The sequence below is a fragment of the Apium graveolens genome, chromosome 6 (assembly GCF_009905375.1).
Source record: "Apium graveolens cultivar Ventura chromosome 6, ASM990537v1, whole genome shotgun sequence".
In the NCBI taxonomy this organism is placed as follows: domain Eukaryota; kingdom Viridiplantae; phylum Streptophyta; class Magnoliopsida; order Apiales; family Apiaceae; genus Apium; species Apium graveolens.
Genome location: NC_133652.1, coordinates 7,324,769 through 7,338,898, shown reverse-complemented (window position 1 = coordinate 7,338,898; position 14,130 = coordinate 7,324,769). Strand labels below are relative to the sequence as shown.

The 14,130-nt window shown below is 34.1% G+C and overlaps 2 protein-coding genes across 2 annotated transcripts; one reads left to right on the top strand and one right to left on the bottom strand.

Annotated features, from left to right (window-relative positions):
- The first annotated feature begins 304 nt into the window (after window positions 1-304).
- LOC141664317 (lipoxygenase 6, chloroplastic) lies at window positions 305-5,094 on the top strand. Its single transcript, XM_074470237.1, has 9 exons — window positions 305-765; window positions 1,505-1,782; window positions 1,861-2,098; window positions 2,171-2,503; window positions 2,694-2,779; window positions 2,863-2,970; window positions 3,147-3,448; window positions 3,658-3,921; window positions 4,001-5,094. Exons 1-9 carry the CDS (start codon window positions 390-392, stop codon window positions 4,758-4,760), a joined length of 2,745 nt encoding a protein of 914 aa, XP_074326338.1. The 5' UTR covers window positions 305-389; the 3' UTR covers window positions 4,761-5,094.
- A 47-nt stretch (window positions 5,095-5,141) lies between these two features.
- On the bottom strand, window positions 5,142-8,760 carry LOC141664318 (uncharacterized). Its single transcript, XM_074470238.1, has 4 exons — window positions 8,226-8,760; window positions 7,397-7,672; window positions 7,146-7,283; window positions 5,142-6,905 (listed from the first exon to the last, which is right to left on the bottom strand). Exons 1-4 carry the CDS (start codon window positions 8,517-8,519, stop codon window positions 5,346-5,348), a joined length of 2,268 nt encoding a protein of 755 aa, XP_074326339.1. The 5' UTR covers window positions 8,520-8,760; the 3' UTR covers window positions 5,142-5,345.
- Window positions 8,761-14,130: the final 5,370 nt, after the last annotated feature.

The following is a 14,130-nucleotide window of genomic DNA, read 5'->3' as shown; positions in this document are numbered from 1 at the left end:
TTCGGTTTCAGATCCGTTCTTTACGGTTCGGTTTTAACAATTTTTAGCGATTTCGAGTTCGGATTTTTTTGATTTTTTCTCACCGCTAACATTGGGATTAATACCACTTCTAACTAATACTTGCGACTTCCTTTATTTTAGCAAATGTCGAGGATTTGAACCTTGTCAGACTACTAATACCAAATGTAAAAATGTAGCAGTTGACTGCCAAGTACCAACACACCTGGTTTGGCCCTGTGGGAATAAAAGTGTAACATAACATGTGTACCACGTTGGATCATGTAATCATTATTACTAATAAATATATTGCACATATACAATATATACTGAACAATCACAATAGTGGTACTTGGATCAAGATCACAGCTAGCTTTGACATTTTTTTTAAGATGCTGAGAGCCAAGTCAATACCAAACACCAGCTCTGGCCTCTCCATACCCACCGTCCGGCGACATTTGGCGGCCTCAGTCACCGGAAAATCGAGTTCGAAAAGTACCCATCTGGTCCCTTTTTACAGGGTACCTCAGAAGCAGAGAGGCCTAGTTGCAGCAGCAAAACAAGTGCATGTAAATATTCAAGAAAATGAGTCAGTTACTAGCAGTTCAGCAAGTAAGAGTGATGGGATTGATGTGAAGGTAGTGATCACAATAAGAAAGAAGATGAAAGAGAAGTTGAGTGAGAAGATTGAGGATCAGTGGGAGTCTTTTATCATTGGGATTGGTCAAGGGATCTTGATTCAACTCATCAGTCAAGATATTGATCCTGGTTTGTTTAGTAATGTACATGTTTTTTATGTTAGATTTTCAATCTATTAGAGCAAGTTAAATGCAATGCTACAAGTAATGATATTTTTATAATTTGAAATCAAATGTCAAAAATTTCAACTACAAAGGAGTTCTATACTATGCAAATATGCATATATGCATCTTTGGTTCTAAATTTGAAACCAAAGATGTATTTATGTATCTAGCCACATCATCATCTACTATAAATTAGATGCATGGTGTTGTACTTTAAATGAAACTTAGTATAAAGTGACAATATTTAGGTAAATAAGGAAATATTTGGTTTTAAAATGCATCCGGCATTGGAGTTGAAGTTTTGTTTTAGCACAAAAAGATACTTTTTGATGTAGCAATAAACTATAGTTATTTTGCATCTTGCATTGGACTTGCTGTTACTAATATAAGAAGTTACTCTACTCATGCAATTATTGTCATTGCTAGTTCAAAATGGTAAGCTTTTCAGGATAATATTAAAAAGAGTATGCAGTTTGTCTGGTATCTTAAAAATGGCAAGTAAATAAGACTATTTTTTTGTCTTTTATCTACACAATTTTTTGAAGTAGCTAATAATGTGCTATATGATATCTTAATCTAGACTCATATCTTGATGTGCTTCTAGGTAGTAAAGATTGATTATGTAACAAATTGTAGGCTAATCTTGTTTAGTAGTATTCTTTAGTTTTCTATCTCCTTGTAACTGGACATTTTTGTACTTGCAGTAACCAAATCCGGAAAAAGCATAGATTCATTTGTAAGAGGCTGGATGCCGAAGCCATCAAACCATCCGAATATTGTTGAATATGCTGCTAATTTTACTGTTCCACATGACTTTGGACTTCCTGGAGCTATTCTCATAACCAATTTTTATGGCAAGGAGTTTTTTCTGAGAGAGATTATTATTCATGGCTTTCGTGAAGGTCCCGTGTTTTTCCCTGGTTATACATGGATTCACTCGCGCAATGCTAATCCTGAAAGTAGAATTATATTCAAAAATGATGTAAGAATCCTTTACATGATTAAGTCTAATTATTTCTAGTAGAGGTCATTGATAAGAATTCCCTTATGTTGAGATCAGGTGTACTTACCATCTCAAACACCAGCTGGTATTAAGGATCTTCGACGTGAAGATTTACTGAGCATTCGTGGAAATGGAAAAGGTGAGAGAAAGCCCCATGAGAGGATTTACGATTATGCTCCCTATAATGATCTGGGTGCCCCTGATAAGAGTAAGGATTTAGGAAGGCCTGTTATAGGTGACCAAGAAAGGCCATATCCTAGGCGCTGTCGGACTGGTAGACCATCAACTAAATCAGGTACTTTCTTTGACATTTTTGTCTTCCTTGTAATTTGTATATTTTCCTGCATAATATGGTGATTGTGTACAGATCCATTATCCGAGAGTAGAATAGAGAAACCTCATCCAGTCTATGTTCCACGCGATGAAACATTTGAGGAGATTAAACAAAACACTTTCTCAGCTGGAAGGCTGAAAGCTCTATTACACAACCTTATACCATCTATAGCTGCTTCATTGTCAAGCACAGACATTCCTTTCACATGCTTCACTGACATAGATAAGTTATACAAAGATGGTTTTGTTTTAAGTAACGAAGAACAGGAGGAGGGCACTGGGAATTTATTTCTTGGAAAATTGATGAATCAAGTCTTGACTGTCGGTGAAAGGTTACTGAAGTATGAAATTCCTGATGCTATAAAAAGTATGTTTTATATTTCCTTTCATTTCTTATCATTTAATGAATAAATCTGCCATTGAGCTCATCTGATCATCTCCACATAAATACGTGACCCTAGCCCATATTAAACTAGGAAGAATTTTTATATGAAGTGAAAAAATTCCAATATCGAATCTTAAAACATACTGTCATTATATGAGCTTTCCATTTGCAGGAGATAGATTTGCATGGCTGCGTGATAATGAGTTTGCACGACAGGCTATGGCCGGCGTTAACCCAGTAAACATTGAACTACTGAAGGTAGTACTTGGATTGCTTTCTGTTTTCAGGCTCTGTTGCTAAATATCCATGTGAGAGCGCACTAATCTGGCTGCATTGTACAGGAATTTCCAATTCTCAGCAAACTAGATCCCGCGGTCTATGGTCCAGCAGAATCTGCAATAACAAGAGAGATAATTGAGGAAGAATTACATGGAATGAGCATCGAAGAGGTATTTTTTTTACTGACTTTGTCGAAGAGTATGATTCTAAAGGCCATTAACATGTCCTTTTGCAATTTGCTTAGCTGTGCTCTAATCTGGAAAATGTGTACTTACTACTTAGGCAAACTATTCCACTTATTTTTGGCATAGTGATGATCTTTACTCATTCATATTGGATGAAACAGGCTATTGAGAAAAAGAAACTATTTTTACTTGACTACCATGACATGCTTTTGCCATTTATGGAGAAGATGAACTCCTTGCCAGGGAGGAAGGCTTATGCCTCTAGGACAATTTTCTTCTACAATCATACAGGTCATCTACGACCAATCGTTATAGAGCTCTTACTTCCTCCAACAAGTACTGCACCTCAGAACAAACGCGTGTTCACTCATGGGAATGATGCTACAAGTCATTGGATTTGGAAACAAGCTAAAGCTCATGTATGTTCGAACGATGCTGGAATACACCAACTTGTGAATCACTGGTAAATTTTAGATATAAAGTTAATTCCTTTGAAAACAGTACTTTTAAGCTTGGTCCACTCTGGAGCTAGACTGCAGGATTACTATTAAGTAAAATAAATAATAACTTAAGACATATCTTTTCATAAACTTCACCTGATCGCCTCACATAAGATATAATCTACATTTTTGCTGCAGAAAAAATAATAATAACGGTGATGTATATTTTCAGGTTGAGGACCCATGCTTGCATGGAACCTTACATAATTGCCACACATAGGCAGCTTAGCTCATTGCATCCCATTTACAAGCTACTTCATCCACATATGCGCTACACTTTAGAAATCAATGCACTTGCGCGTCAAAGTTTAATAAATGGAGGGGGAATTATTGAGGCTTCTTTTAGCCCAGGAAAGTATGCTATGGAATTAAGCTCTGCAGGCTATAGTAAGTGGCAATTTGATATGGAGGCTCTCCCAGCAGATCTGATTCGTAGGTATAATCACACCTTGAAACTCTTGCAAATATAAGATGTTGCATCTGCACACTTGGCTTATAAATTAAGAAAAATGCAGGGGCATGGCTGTTGAAGATTCTTCGAATCCCAATGGTATCAAACTTGTGATTGAAGATTACCCTTATGCTGCAGATGGGCTTCTTATCTGGTCAGCAATAAAAGAACTAGTTGAATCTTATGTTCAGTATTACTATACAGAGGTAAATTCTGTTACATCTGATATTGAGCTCCAAGCTTGGTGGTCCGAAATAAAGAACAAGGGTCATTTTGATAAAAGAAACGAGACATGGTGGCCTTCTCTTAACACTAAAGAGGATTTGTGTGGCATTCTTACCATAATGATTTGGATTGCTTCCGGTCAGCATGCAGCCATAAATTTTGGTCAGTACCCCTTTGGTGGATATGTGCCTAATCGTCCAACTCTTCTCAGAAAGTTCATCCCTCAAGAAACTGACCCTGATTATGAAAAGTTCATACACGACCCTCAGCAAAGTTTTCTGTCATCTTTACCAACTCAACTTCAAGCAACGAAGGTGATGGCTGTACAGGACACCTTGTCAACACACTCTCCAGATGAGGAGTACTTGGGTCAGATACACGAACTTCAGGGCCATTGGATATGTGATAATGAAGTTGTCAAACTGTACAAGGAGTTTTCTGCTAAACTTGAGGAGATAGAAGAAATCATAAAGAAAAGAAATAAGGATAATAGTCTGAAAAACCGTTGTGGTGCTGGCATTCCACCATATGAACTGCTGCGTCCATCATCTGGCCCCGGGGTAACTGGCCGGGGTATTCCCAACAGTATTTCTATATGAGAAGCATGCAGCTATTGGCAAGTGAAAGCCTCAGTCATTTGATGAAAACAAAGATTCCTGAGCTTCAATTTCAAATGACATTTTTTTTGCTAGGAGGTCATTAAAGTGTTTAAATGATGAGTGCCATCTTTTTAGCATTCTTGTAAGAGTATAATGAATAGCTTAGTGTTCGTGAAGGCTGAAGAAACAAATTCTGAGAGAAGTCTTAGTTGTCAGAAAACAAGATTTCGAGGTCCCTGCTTCATTAGGCACATAAAAGAGCTCTGTGGATCGGAATATCAATAATGGCGAAAACTAATCTGAATACGTGATTGGAATGGTCTTATTTTGTAAACCAGCCAAGTTCCTACTAGCTTGAACCTACCATCAGCAAGTTCCAGCAGAAACGATTGTGCACGTAAAAGCTAGCAGAGGTGGTATGTCAATAACTGTTAGTTGCCTGAAATGCAAACATTCGTTTACAAATTACAATCAAAATTGTAGGATATCACACACATTGCACAAAAACTTATTGCAGTCTGAATGCTAACAATTTCTATGATACAAACAAAAAAATGTCATGAAGCTAAGCAAACATGGTATGCTTTATTGTGGATCTCCCTGTTTACTACCGAATATAGCTTCTCGAGTGACTATTCTGATTCCCCTAACCCACAACTCAGCCATATCAGTTCCACCATCACACAAAAAATGAAACTCCTTGTTCTTTGTAGTAATTACACGGAAAATTCCAGGGTTATCAGCATCATTTTTTTTCCTTCGGTTCCATCGGAATCCCGAGCTCGGACCAACCTCAGCCCCCCTACAAGTCACATTTCTCCTACTTGATTTACCCCAGCTTAATACTCCAACAGTGTCAAGCATTCTCAATAACTTCCTATGCGAGGATCTTTTACCCCTCTTGCGATACTTTCTCAAAGATGACCCTCCTAGCACAAGCTTTCGTGCAAGCTCGTCTAGTAGTATCCCTTCTGCTTGATTGCCCACACCTTTCCTCCTTGCAAGCACTAGTGCTGTTTCATGCCTAGCATTCTCATAATCAAGCCTGGCGCCAAATGAAATCAGAAGCTCACATATGTTACCATGTCCTTCCTTTGCTGCTAACATAAGAGGAGTGTAACCATCACTATCAGGGATGTTAATATCATATCCCCTGGTCAGAAGCATACCTGCTGAGTCTATGTCACCTTGACGTGCAGCTCGGTGTAAAGCATGAATTCCACCAGAACATTGATTTCCCTTGCCAAGAGCATACTCAAGGATTACCTTTTCAAATTCATCGCGGTTATAGTTATCTTCTGATAGACTAACTGCTGTCTCCCCATTTTTATTAAGCAGCATTAGATCAGCTCCAGCATAAACAAGTAGCTGGAAAGCTTCCACATGACCACCTGCTGCAGCAACCATTGCTGCAGAGAATCCATTCTTATCTTGTTGATCAAGATCAGTGACAGGGTTCTCAAGTAGTTTTCTCAAGGCTGCTGTATCATTTGTTTGAATAACATATGTCAAAGGCCAAAATACATCGATGTTGCTAGAATGAGGAACCTTCTCAGCTTGAATGACTTCTAGAACTACATCTTGAAATTCAGTTTTCCACTGCATTGATTCAGCAATTGACTTGACACACTTACCAGTTGAACTTTGCAAACCAAAATCAGCACCAGCTAATGCGAGAAGTTTAAGACACTCGACATGTTTATATCTTGCACAGATCATTATTGCTGTCTCTCCGGCTTCTGATTTTGAATTGAGATGATAACCTGCATTGATTAGCTGCTGCAGTATATTCGTAGACCCAAGTCTAGCAGCCAAATGTAGAGGAAAGAACTCTGTTCTTTCAATTGTTTTGATAGGAAATTCTGCATTAGCACTGCAACTTAAAAGCACCTCGACTGCCCTGGCGTTACCACATAAGATAGCGTGGTGAAGGATTGTCCTACCTAAATGAGGTACATCATGGGAAATGTGTTGGAGGAGCATGCGCAAGATAGCACCACTGGATTCAAAATACTCAACTGCACACCAAACAGCATTGTATGGCTCAGCTAATCCAGCTCCCACTCGAAACTCTTCTCCTGTAGCCGTCTCCCAGGACCAAGCTCCCAGTCTCACCTTAGTGTCTATTCCAGCACCACCAACCTGCTGCCCAATATTAAAAGGTATCCGTCACTATCACATTGTTCTTATCTGGTTCTAGTACATTAAAAAAGAAGAGGAAAGGTTGATAAGTGATGTAGCAATGCTACTGCTAATGGTCACACCAAGGCGCATATTTAGTAGGTAGACCATATGCATAACTTAGAGACCAACATAGGGTAGATTGGAGGACGGTTTGCCAATAGATGATGCTATGAGAATGTTGTACCTCAACAAGATAGTTACCTTTAATAGCAGCTTCACTACAGCAGTCTGCCTACTCACAATAGCAGCTACAAGCGCGTTGCAGTCAACATTAGCATACAAAGAAGGCTTAGATGACTGAAGCAAAACGCGAGCTGTAGCACTGGCATCAACTCCACACTGACACCAGTAAGCGTATACATTAGGTAAGTAGATAAATTTTATCAATGAAGCAATTTAATGTATAGGAATTATAACCATGCAGTAGACATAGAATCAGAAGTATGAGTTACCTTAATGAGTGTCTCAACTAAATCGACAAACCCTCTGCAGGATGCAGTGACAAGAGCGTGAACTGCAACTTGTGGACGGATCATGCTGGCTTCCATGAGAAGCTTCGCAGGTTTAGCACGTCCAAGATAGCTTGCCTCCAGCAAGGCCTCTTCACATGCAGACTGAGATGCACCTGCTTTCAGTAGTATCTCCAATATCCCAATATGACCCTCCCTTACTGCTGCTGTCAATGCATATCCCCTAAACAGTTTCTGGTTTACACTAGCACCAACACTCTGTCACATAAATTTAACAAAAAAAAAAACTCGATCAGTAACACTGAAACTTTCAGTAACTCTGCTACCTTATCCTTAACCAATCTCGATTCTAATAATGAAAATATTACTAACAATGTAAACCAATGTGAAATAAAGGTGGTCTGGTTAAATTATAATATAAGATCGAGAAAAAAGTTACTAGGATATTGTTGGACTTGCTTTAGTATTGTTTCACGAGAGCCAACAACTTTCCAGTATAACACTGTACAAATCGAAAAAAGGCAGTAAAAGGTACTCCCTCCCTCCCGTATTACGTTTCCCGTTTTGACTTTTTACATTATTCATGGTAAGCGATTGAGTACTAATTTACGTCTAATCTATAAGATCAAATACAGTCATGCCTGATCTTGTTACATTCGTATTTATGAGTATTTTAATACAATGAAATTTTTATATTTAATACTAATACGAAATTAAAGATATTAACAATCAAAAGTGTGTATTGACAAACGTGTCCAACACAAATAGGAAACGTTTTTAGGGACGGAGGGAGTATGAAGCAGTGACCAACCAGTAATCTTCGAAGGAGAGTGACATTTCCAGCATGAGCAGCTAGGAATAAAGCAGTGACTTCAGTTTTAAACTCTTCAAACTCGAAACTAACTTCAACAGCAGAGTCATTATGCAGGAGAATCTCCGTCTTCCTCGACCTCAAAACAACGGTTCCGATGAAGTTAACATCCACAAACGGGTCATTTAGGCAATCAAATGCCACCTTAGGATGGTTAGAGTGTGCAGCATCGACTAGGCGTTGCGAGACCTGAGCACCGTAGTCGATAACTGGATAAATTTGTTTCAAAGACATTGATGAATCCTCAGAGAAAAAGAAGGTAGTAAGCAGGTAAAAGCATTAATGTCGAAATTATAATCAGCAGGGAAGGAGAAAGGGAGTAAAGCAATGGTATTTATGAGACCAAGGGGAAACAAAATGTGGTAGTATATTTTTATTACAGTAGTTGTTGCATTGACGACTTGACGTAGTCTCATACTAGTCCAGACAATAAAATAAATTTATATTAAAGTATGATAATCGGAATATAATTTGATATACCGTTGATTTGGTTATCATTAAATCACGATCAGAGCCGTTCCCTCAGGGTGTGCGAAGAGCCCTCAAATACTCTAGGGCACATTTTTATGTAGGTGTATATATAGTTTAAATAAAAAATAGTAAAAAATTTAGAATTATAGTTTTAATGTTAAAAAATGTAAATGAAAAAAAAACGTTTGAGATATAGTATTATACACGTACATAATATTTATTGTTTTCTTGAATAAGTCAAATAAATTCTAGAAACATAATATAAAAAATCATATTAATATAAATAAATACTTATATCAAAAATTGTTATCATTCCCTCCTTAGGTTCTAACAAGATAAACTCCATATTTAATTACCAATTTCAATGATTTCATTAAAATTAGTAATTTAACTATGTATACTAGCTAACTTTTTTTTCATCACTTCCTAGATCATTCAAGTAATGATTATGTTTTTAATATAAAATAAATAAAAGAATGGATTTATACAAAATTAAATAGCCGTACACACAAATTTAAATTTATATATATATATATTTAGATAAATTTCCAAATTCTGAAATTTAATAGTTTGCGAGAAAATGTTGATTATTAAATTATTAATAATAAGTATGCTTAAAAAAATGTAGCAAAAAAAGTAAGCTTAAAAAAGCTAGAACCTAGAATGACGATTTTATGATAATTTATATCATATATTTACTTGTTTTATTATTTTACAATTATGTTAATTTTCATTATGTAATACGGTTAATTTATGGCTTTTAATTGTTATATTACTTTTATAATTTACATGTTTTCTATTATTTCATGTATTTTTTAAAAAAATATTATTATGGCACTTTCTTAAAATTTTGCACATGACCCTCTAAAACTCAGGCACGACTCTGATCACGACCATCTGATCTTACTAGTCAAATGATCAAGGTTGTTAAATCCAAATATTGAAGAAAAACACAGTTTATAGGTTCGAATACCGCCAACGACAAATATTTAGATTATTATAGATTTATGAAGCAACAAATAAGGTTTCAAGTTCGAATCCTACCAACAACAATCATTTATATCAAATCAATTATATATTATTTTAAAATAATTGATCTTCACTGAAAATTATACACATTCAAAATTAAAATTCTCACAACAAGGTTATATAATATAAATGAAAAAAAAATTAAAGGCCCGCACATAGCATGGTTGTAAAGGTAGTAGATATAATTTGATGAACTCGGTTTTTCACGTCAAACGCATAAAAATCGAATGTTCTGGACCATCCTCGTAATATAAAAAGTGTCTAGAAATGGAATAGTTTCAAAACAAATAAGTAGTGAGGGCATGAAAATGGCAGAGGTGAAGAAGGGATTGGAAAAGACAACGGTAAAAAGATGGAATAGCCGGAATTGGCCTGCAGAAAATCAAAAGATTTGTAGGTTTGTGTGTGACATGTGGGGGGAAGAGGGAGCTGTAAAAATTAAAATACACAAGATCCTTCAATTTGGATGTACAACATGTCTGCTTTAAGGAAAAAAAAATATTGGACGTAATAAGCTGGTTTCCAAAATAGTTACAAATTTTCGTGAATAAATTTTGTTAAATTTCGTGTGTCGAATTTTTATTTGTTAAATAAAAATTAATAATACGTATTCACACAAATTAAATAGATTTGAAGGCGTGATATGGAATAATCAGATATTTTTCTGTTAATTTGATATTATGAAAATTTTGTAAAAATTATTAAGGAAAAAAGGCTAAAAATGTTTTTTTTAAGAGAGAAGCCGTTTTCCAAAAACTATTGTTAGTAAAATTTTTTTTGACAAATATGGTTTATATAGTCCGAGTATCTGTTCTCAGAAATTCTCGGATGAGCGAGGATCGAACACATGACCTGAAAGAAGATAAACTTTTAACCACTTGAAATATTTAACCGTAATAAATTGTAGAAATCTTAATTATTTTTTTTGAAAGTACATTTCTCATTCAATTTTTTTTTTCTTAGAGAAAAGGCCATCAAGCAGAAATTTGGAAATTTTAATTCAGAAGCTCAAATGAACATTAAAAACATTTTTCTTGAGAAAAAGAATCTGAGCCCAATTAAAACATTTCCCACCGGAGTCAAATAAAATTTGCGTTACTCAAGAAAATAATTTGCGATAAAATTGAAGTGTACAACAGCAAAGTGTCGGCCCAGTCCAGTTGTCTAGAAACGGACAGAGGTGGTTCAAAGTGTCGGCCCAATTCAGTTTTATAACCATAACACTCAAATTTTGATGATTTCTCTCCATCTCTCTCGCCTCATTATTATATTTGTAATCATTTTATCCGGTGATTATTAGTTTCGTAGATTTTAATGATCACAATTATTTGATGGGTAAAAAATCAAAATATCCATCATTTGCGGGTCTGGTGCCCAAAATATCCACATGCGGGAAAGTTGTTCATAATAACCACTGAATACGCATGCGTAACCTTTTTTTTAAAAAAATTTACAAAGGATACGCATGTCAGAAATGTGTATCCACTGCTACAGTAAACAGTGGATGCGGATGTTTGACATGCGTATTCTTTGTAAATTTTCAAAAAAAATTGCAGTTTTTCCGCATGTGGGTATTTTGGGCACTTGAAACTGGAAAGTAGTGTATTTTGGGTATTCTTTCATTATTGACCGTGTGTTTTTCAAAAAGCCCGATTTTTTATCCGGGCCGAACCAGTATTTTATTCGGGCTTTTTTAGATCTGGACTTTTATCCGATTTTTTAAAAATCTGGGTTTTTAGTCTTCGGACCGAGCCGAATTTTCGAGAAAAAAGATGGCCCGTTTAGGGCACACATACCGGACCGCAACGAGCCGGGTTTTTTTCCAGATCGGGCTTTTCAGGCTTTTTTCCGGATTGGATCAAATTTCGGATTTCGGATTTTTTGAACATCTCTACTCCCTCTATTTCATTTTATACGCTTTGGTGGTTAAATTAATTCAAATTTTTTTTTATGATACCTGAATTTACCCAATCATGTAAATTAATTTAGACTAATCAGAAAATATTCATAAATTTAGACCAATCATATTATATTCAATATTTCCTTATTTACCACCATCATCCTATTATATTAACCATGATTAGTAAATTGTTTTAATTTATCTATCATAATATATTAACCATGATTTTAGATATTTTTAGCTAATTTTAAGATTATAATTATTCATTAATATCATAATAGTCATTGCATAAATTTTAAAATTAAGATTTGAGTTAAAATTCATGACATTTAAAATTAGATTCTCATAATTTATTAGATTTGAAAACAAATTCTTAAAATTTATGAGATTAAATACTTTACATTTTCTTGGACGAAAATGATAAAAATTCTGAAAAATTAGAAAAATAATGTGTAAATATAATACATATTTATGATATATGAAGATGATTTCGATATAAATTATATTTTAAAATTATATTTATTTTAAATTATTTTAAATAAGTTTTTGATGCGAAGCACGAGTAAAATTTAACCCGTCAATATTATAATGAACAGAGGATTACACTATTATTTTCCTCAGTTACAGACAACGACTATTTGGTTGATATTTTTCTCAGACACAAGTAATAAATGGAGTAATAAATACTAACATGAAAAATCGAATTTTTATAAAATTAGAACAGTAGATTAATAAACTGCTGTATAATTGTGTGTTAACTAGTCAATAATTATGTGCTTCAATCGGGCCTGTTTGGCCACTCCCGATTAAGTAACTTATTGGCTTATAAGCCAATAAGTACTTATCGACGAGTGTTTGTCGACCCAACTTATAAGTTGAATTTACAATTTATAAGCTGATAAGTTAAATGTTAACAACGACGTACTTTTTCTCAACTTATTTTTGATTTTTTGTTTTTTTATTAATTTTTGTTTTAAAATTTATGTTTTTACATGTCTTTCTAATTTAAAATTTACGAATTAAGATAATTATATTTGAAATTTATTTATTTTAGCTCAGTTAAGTAAAAAAATATTCTGACATTTAACCAAACACTTATTTAACTTATAAGTATTTATCTACTTATCCCTTATAAGTCTCTTATTCATTTTAAGTCATAAATTACTTATTTTAAGATTTCCCAAACGGGCACGTAGATCTCCACTCTATAGTCAACATCTCTACCAAAAACCTTGAGCAATGATTACAATCGGATTCTATATATTCAAATGTCCCCCCTTAATTTCTCATGTGGTGGATATTTTAATATTTTCTTGTATTTTTTTAAAATATCATATATTTTTAAAATTATTTTGAAAATACTGTCATTTTTAAACTTATTTTTTAAAATATAATTTTTTAATTTTTATTTAAAAAAATACAATTTGCAACCTCTTAACCTATTATGCTACTTTTATTATATTTTTCCAAAGTTGGTTTTAAGATTGTTGCAAACCTGAAACACAACAAATTCAACCTTGAATCAATGTTTTAAAAATTGAAAATTAAGTTACGTAATAGGTTACGCAGGTTACAAACCGTATTTTTTAAAATAAAAGTTAAAAAAAATTATAATTTTAAAAATAACTTTAAAAATATTATATTTTTTAAATGAATTTAAAAATATGGTATTTTAGATAATTTCCCTTTTTTTGCTAAGCGGAAATTTTAAATTGATCAAACTAGATCAAATTGTTCAAAATGGGATTTTTTTTAAGTTCACTTGATTTATAGGAATTAATCTATATCTAATTTTAAAATGAAGATTGTTTTTTTTTACTAATTTGGCTTATATGCCTTACAATTGAATATCTGTCGTAGGGGGTGAGCGAGAATCGAACTCAGAACCTGGGACAACAAGAAATAAGCGCTTAAAGAAAACCGATTTTTTCTACGAATCTATTTAATTGACTTAATTGCTTCCATTGTTAGGAAAGTTAAATGAGATTGACAACAAGAGCTGACAACTTACCTATTCGTCGGCCACCCACCAAAAAATCGCAGCAAACGGTGGGGATCCAACGTGCAACAGAGATACAGTCCCTGTTTATATTTTTATGTCGCAAATGTCGAGTATTTCGAATTGGTTTTCAAAATCGTTTTTTAATATTTACATGTAATTTGTATACATAATAATTTTTCGAATAATAAAATTTGATTATGCGTTCGTACTATACGCACGATAAATATTGTGTCACAATATTCGAAAAAAGTTTTGAAAATTAATTGGAGATACATAATATTAAGGTTGTATAGATAATCCGCTCAATTGCACTAATGGCTCACAGCGTTTATTGCGGATACTCACAAAATACAAATCAAATGTGAATTGAAAATACATGAATTGCAAATTCGTGAATTGACTGCGGATTTAATTTTTAAATTATCGTAAAAAACGAACCGCAA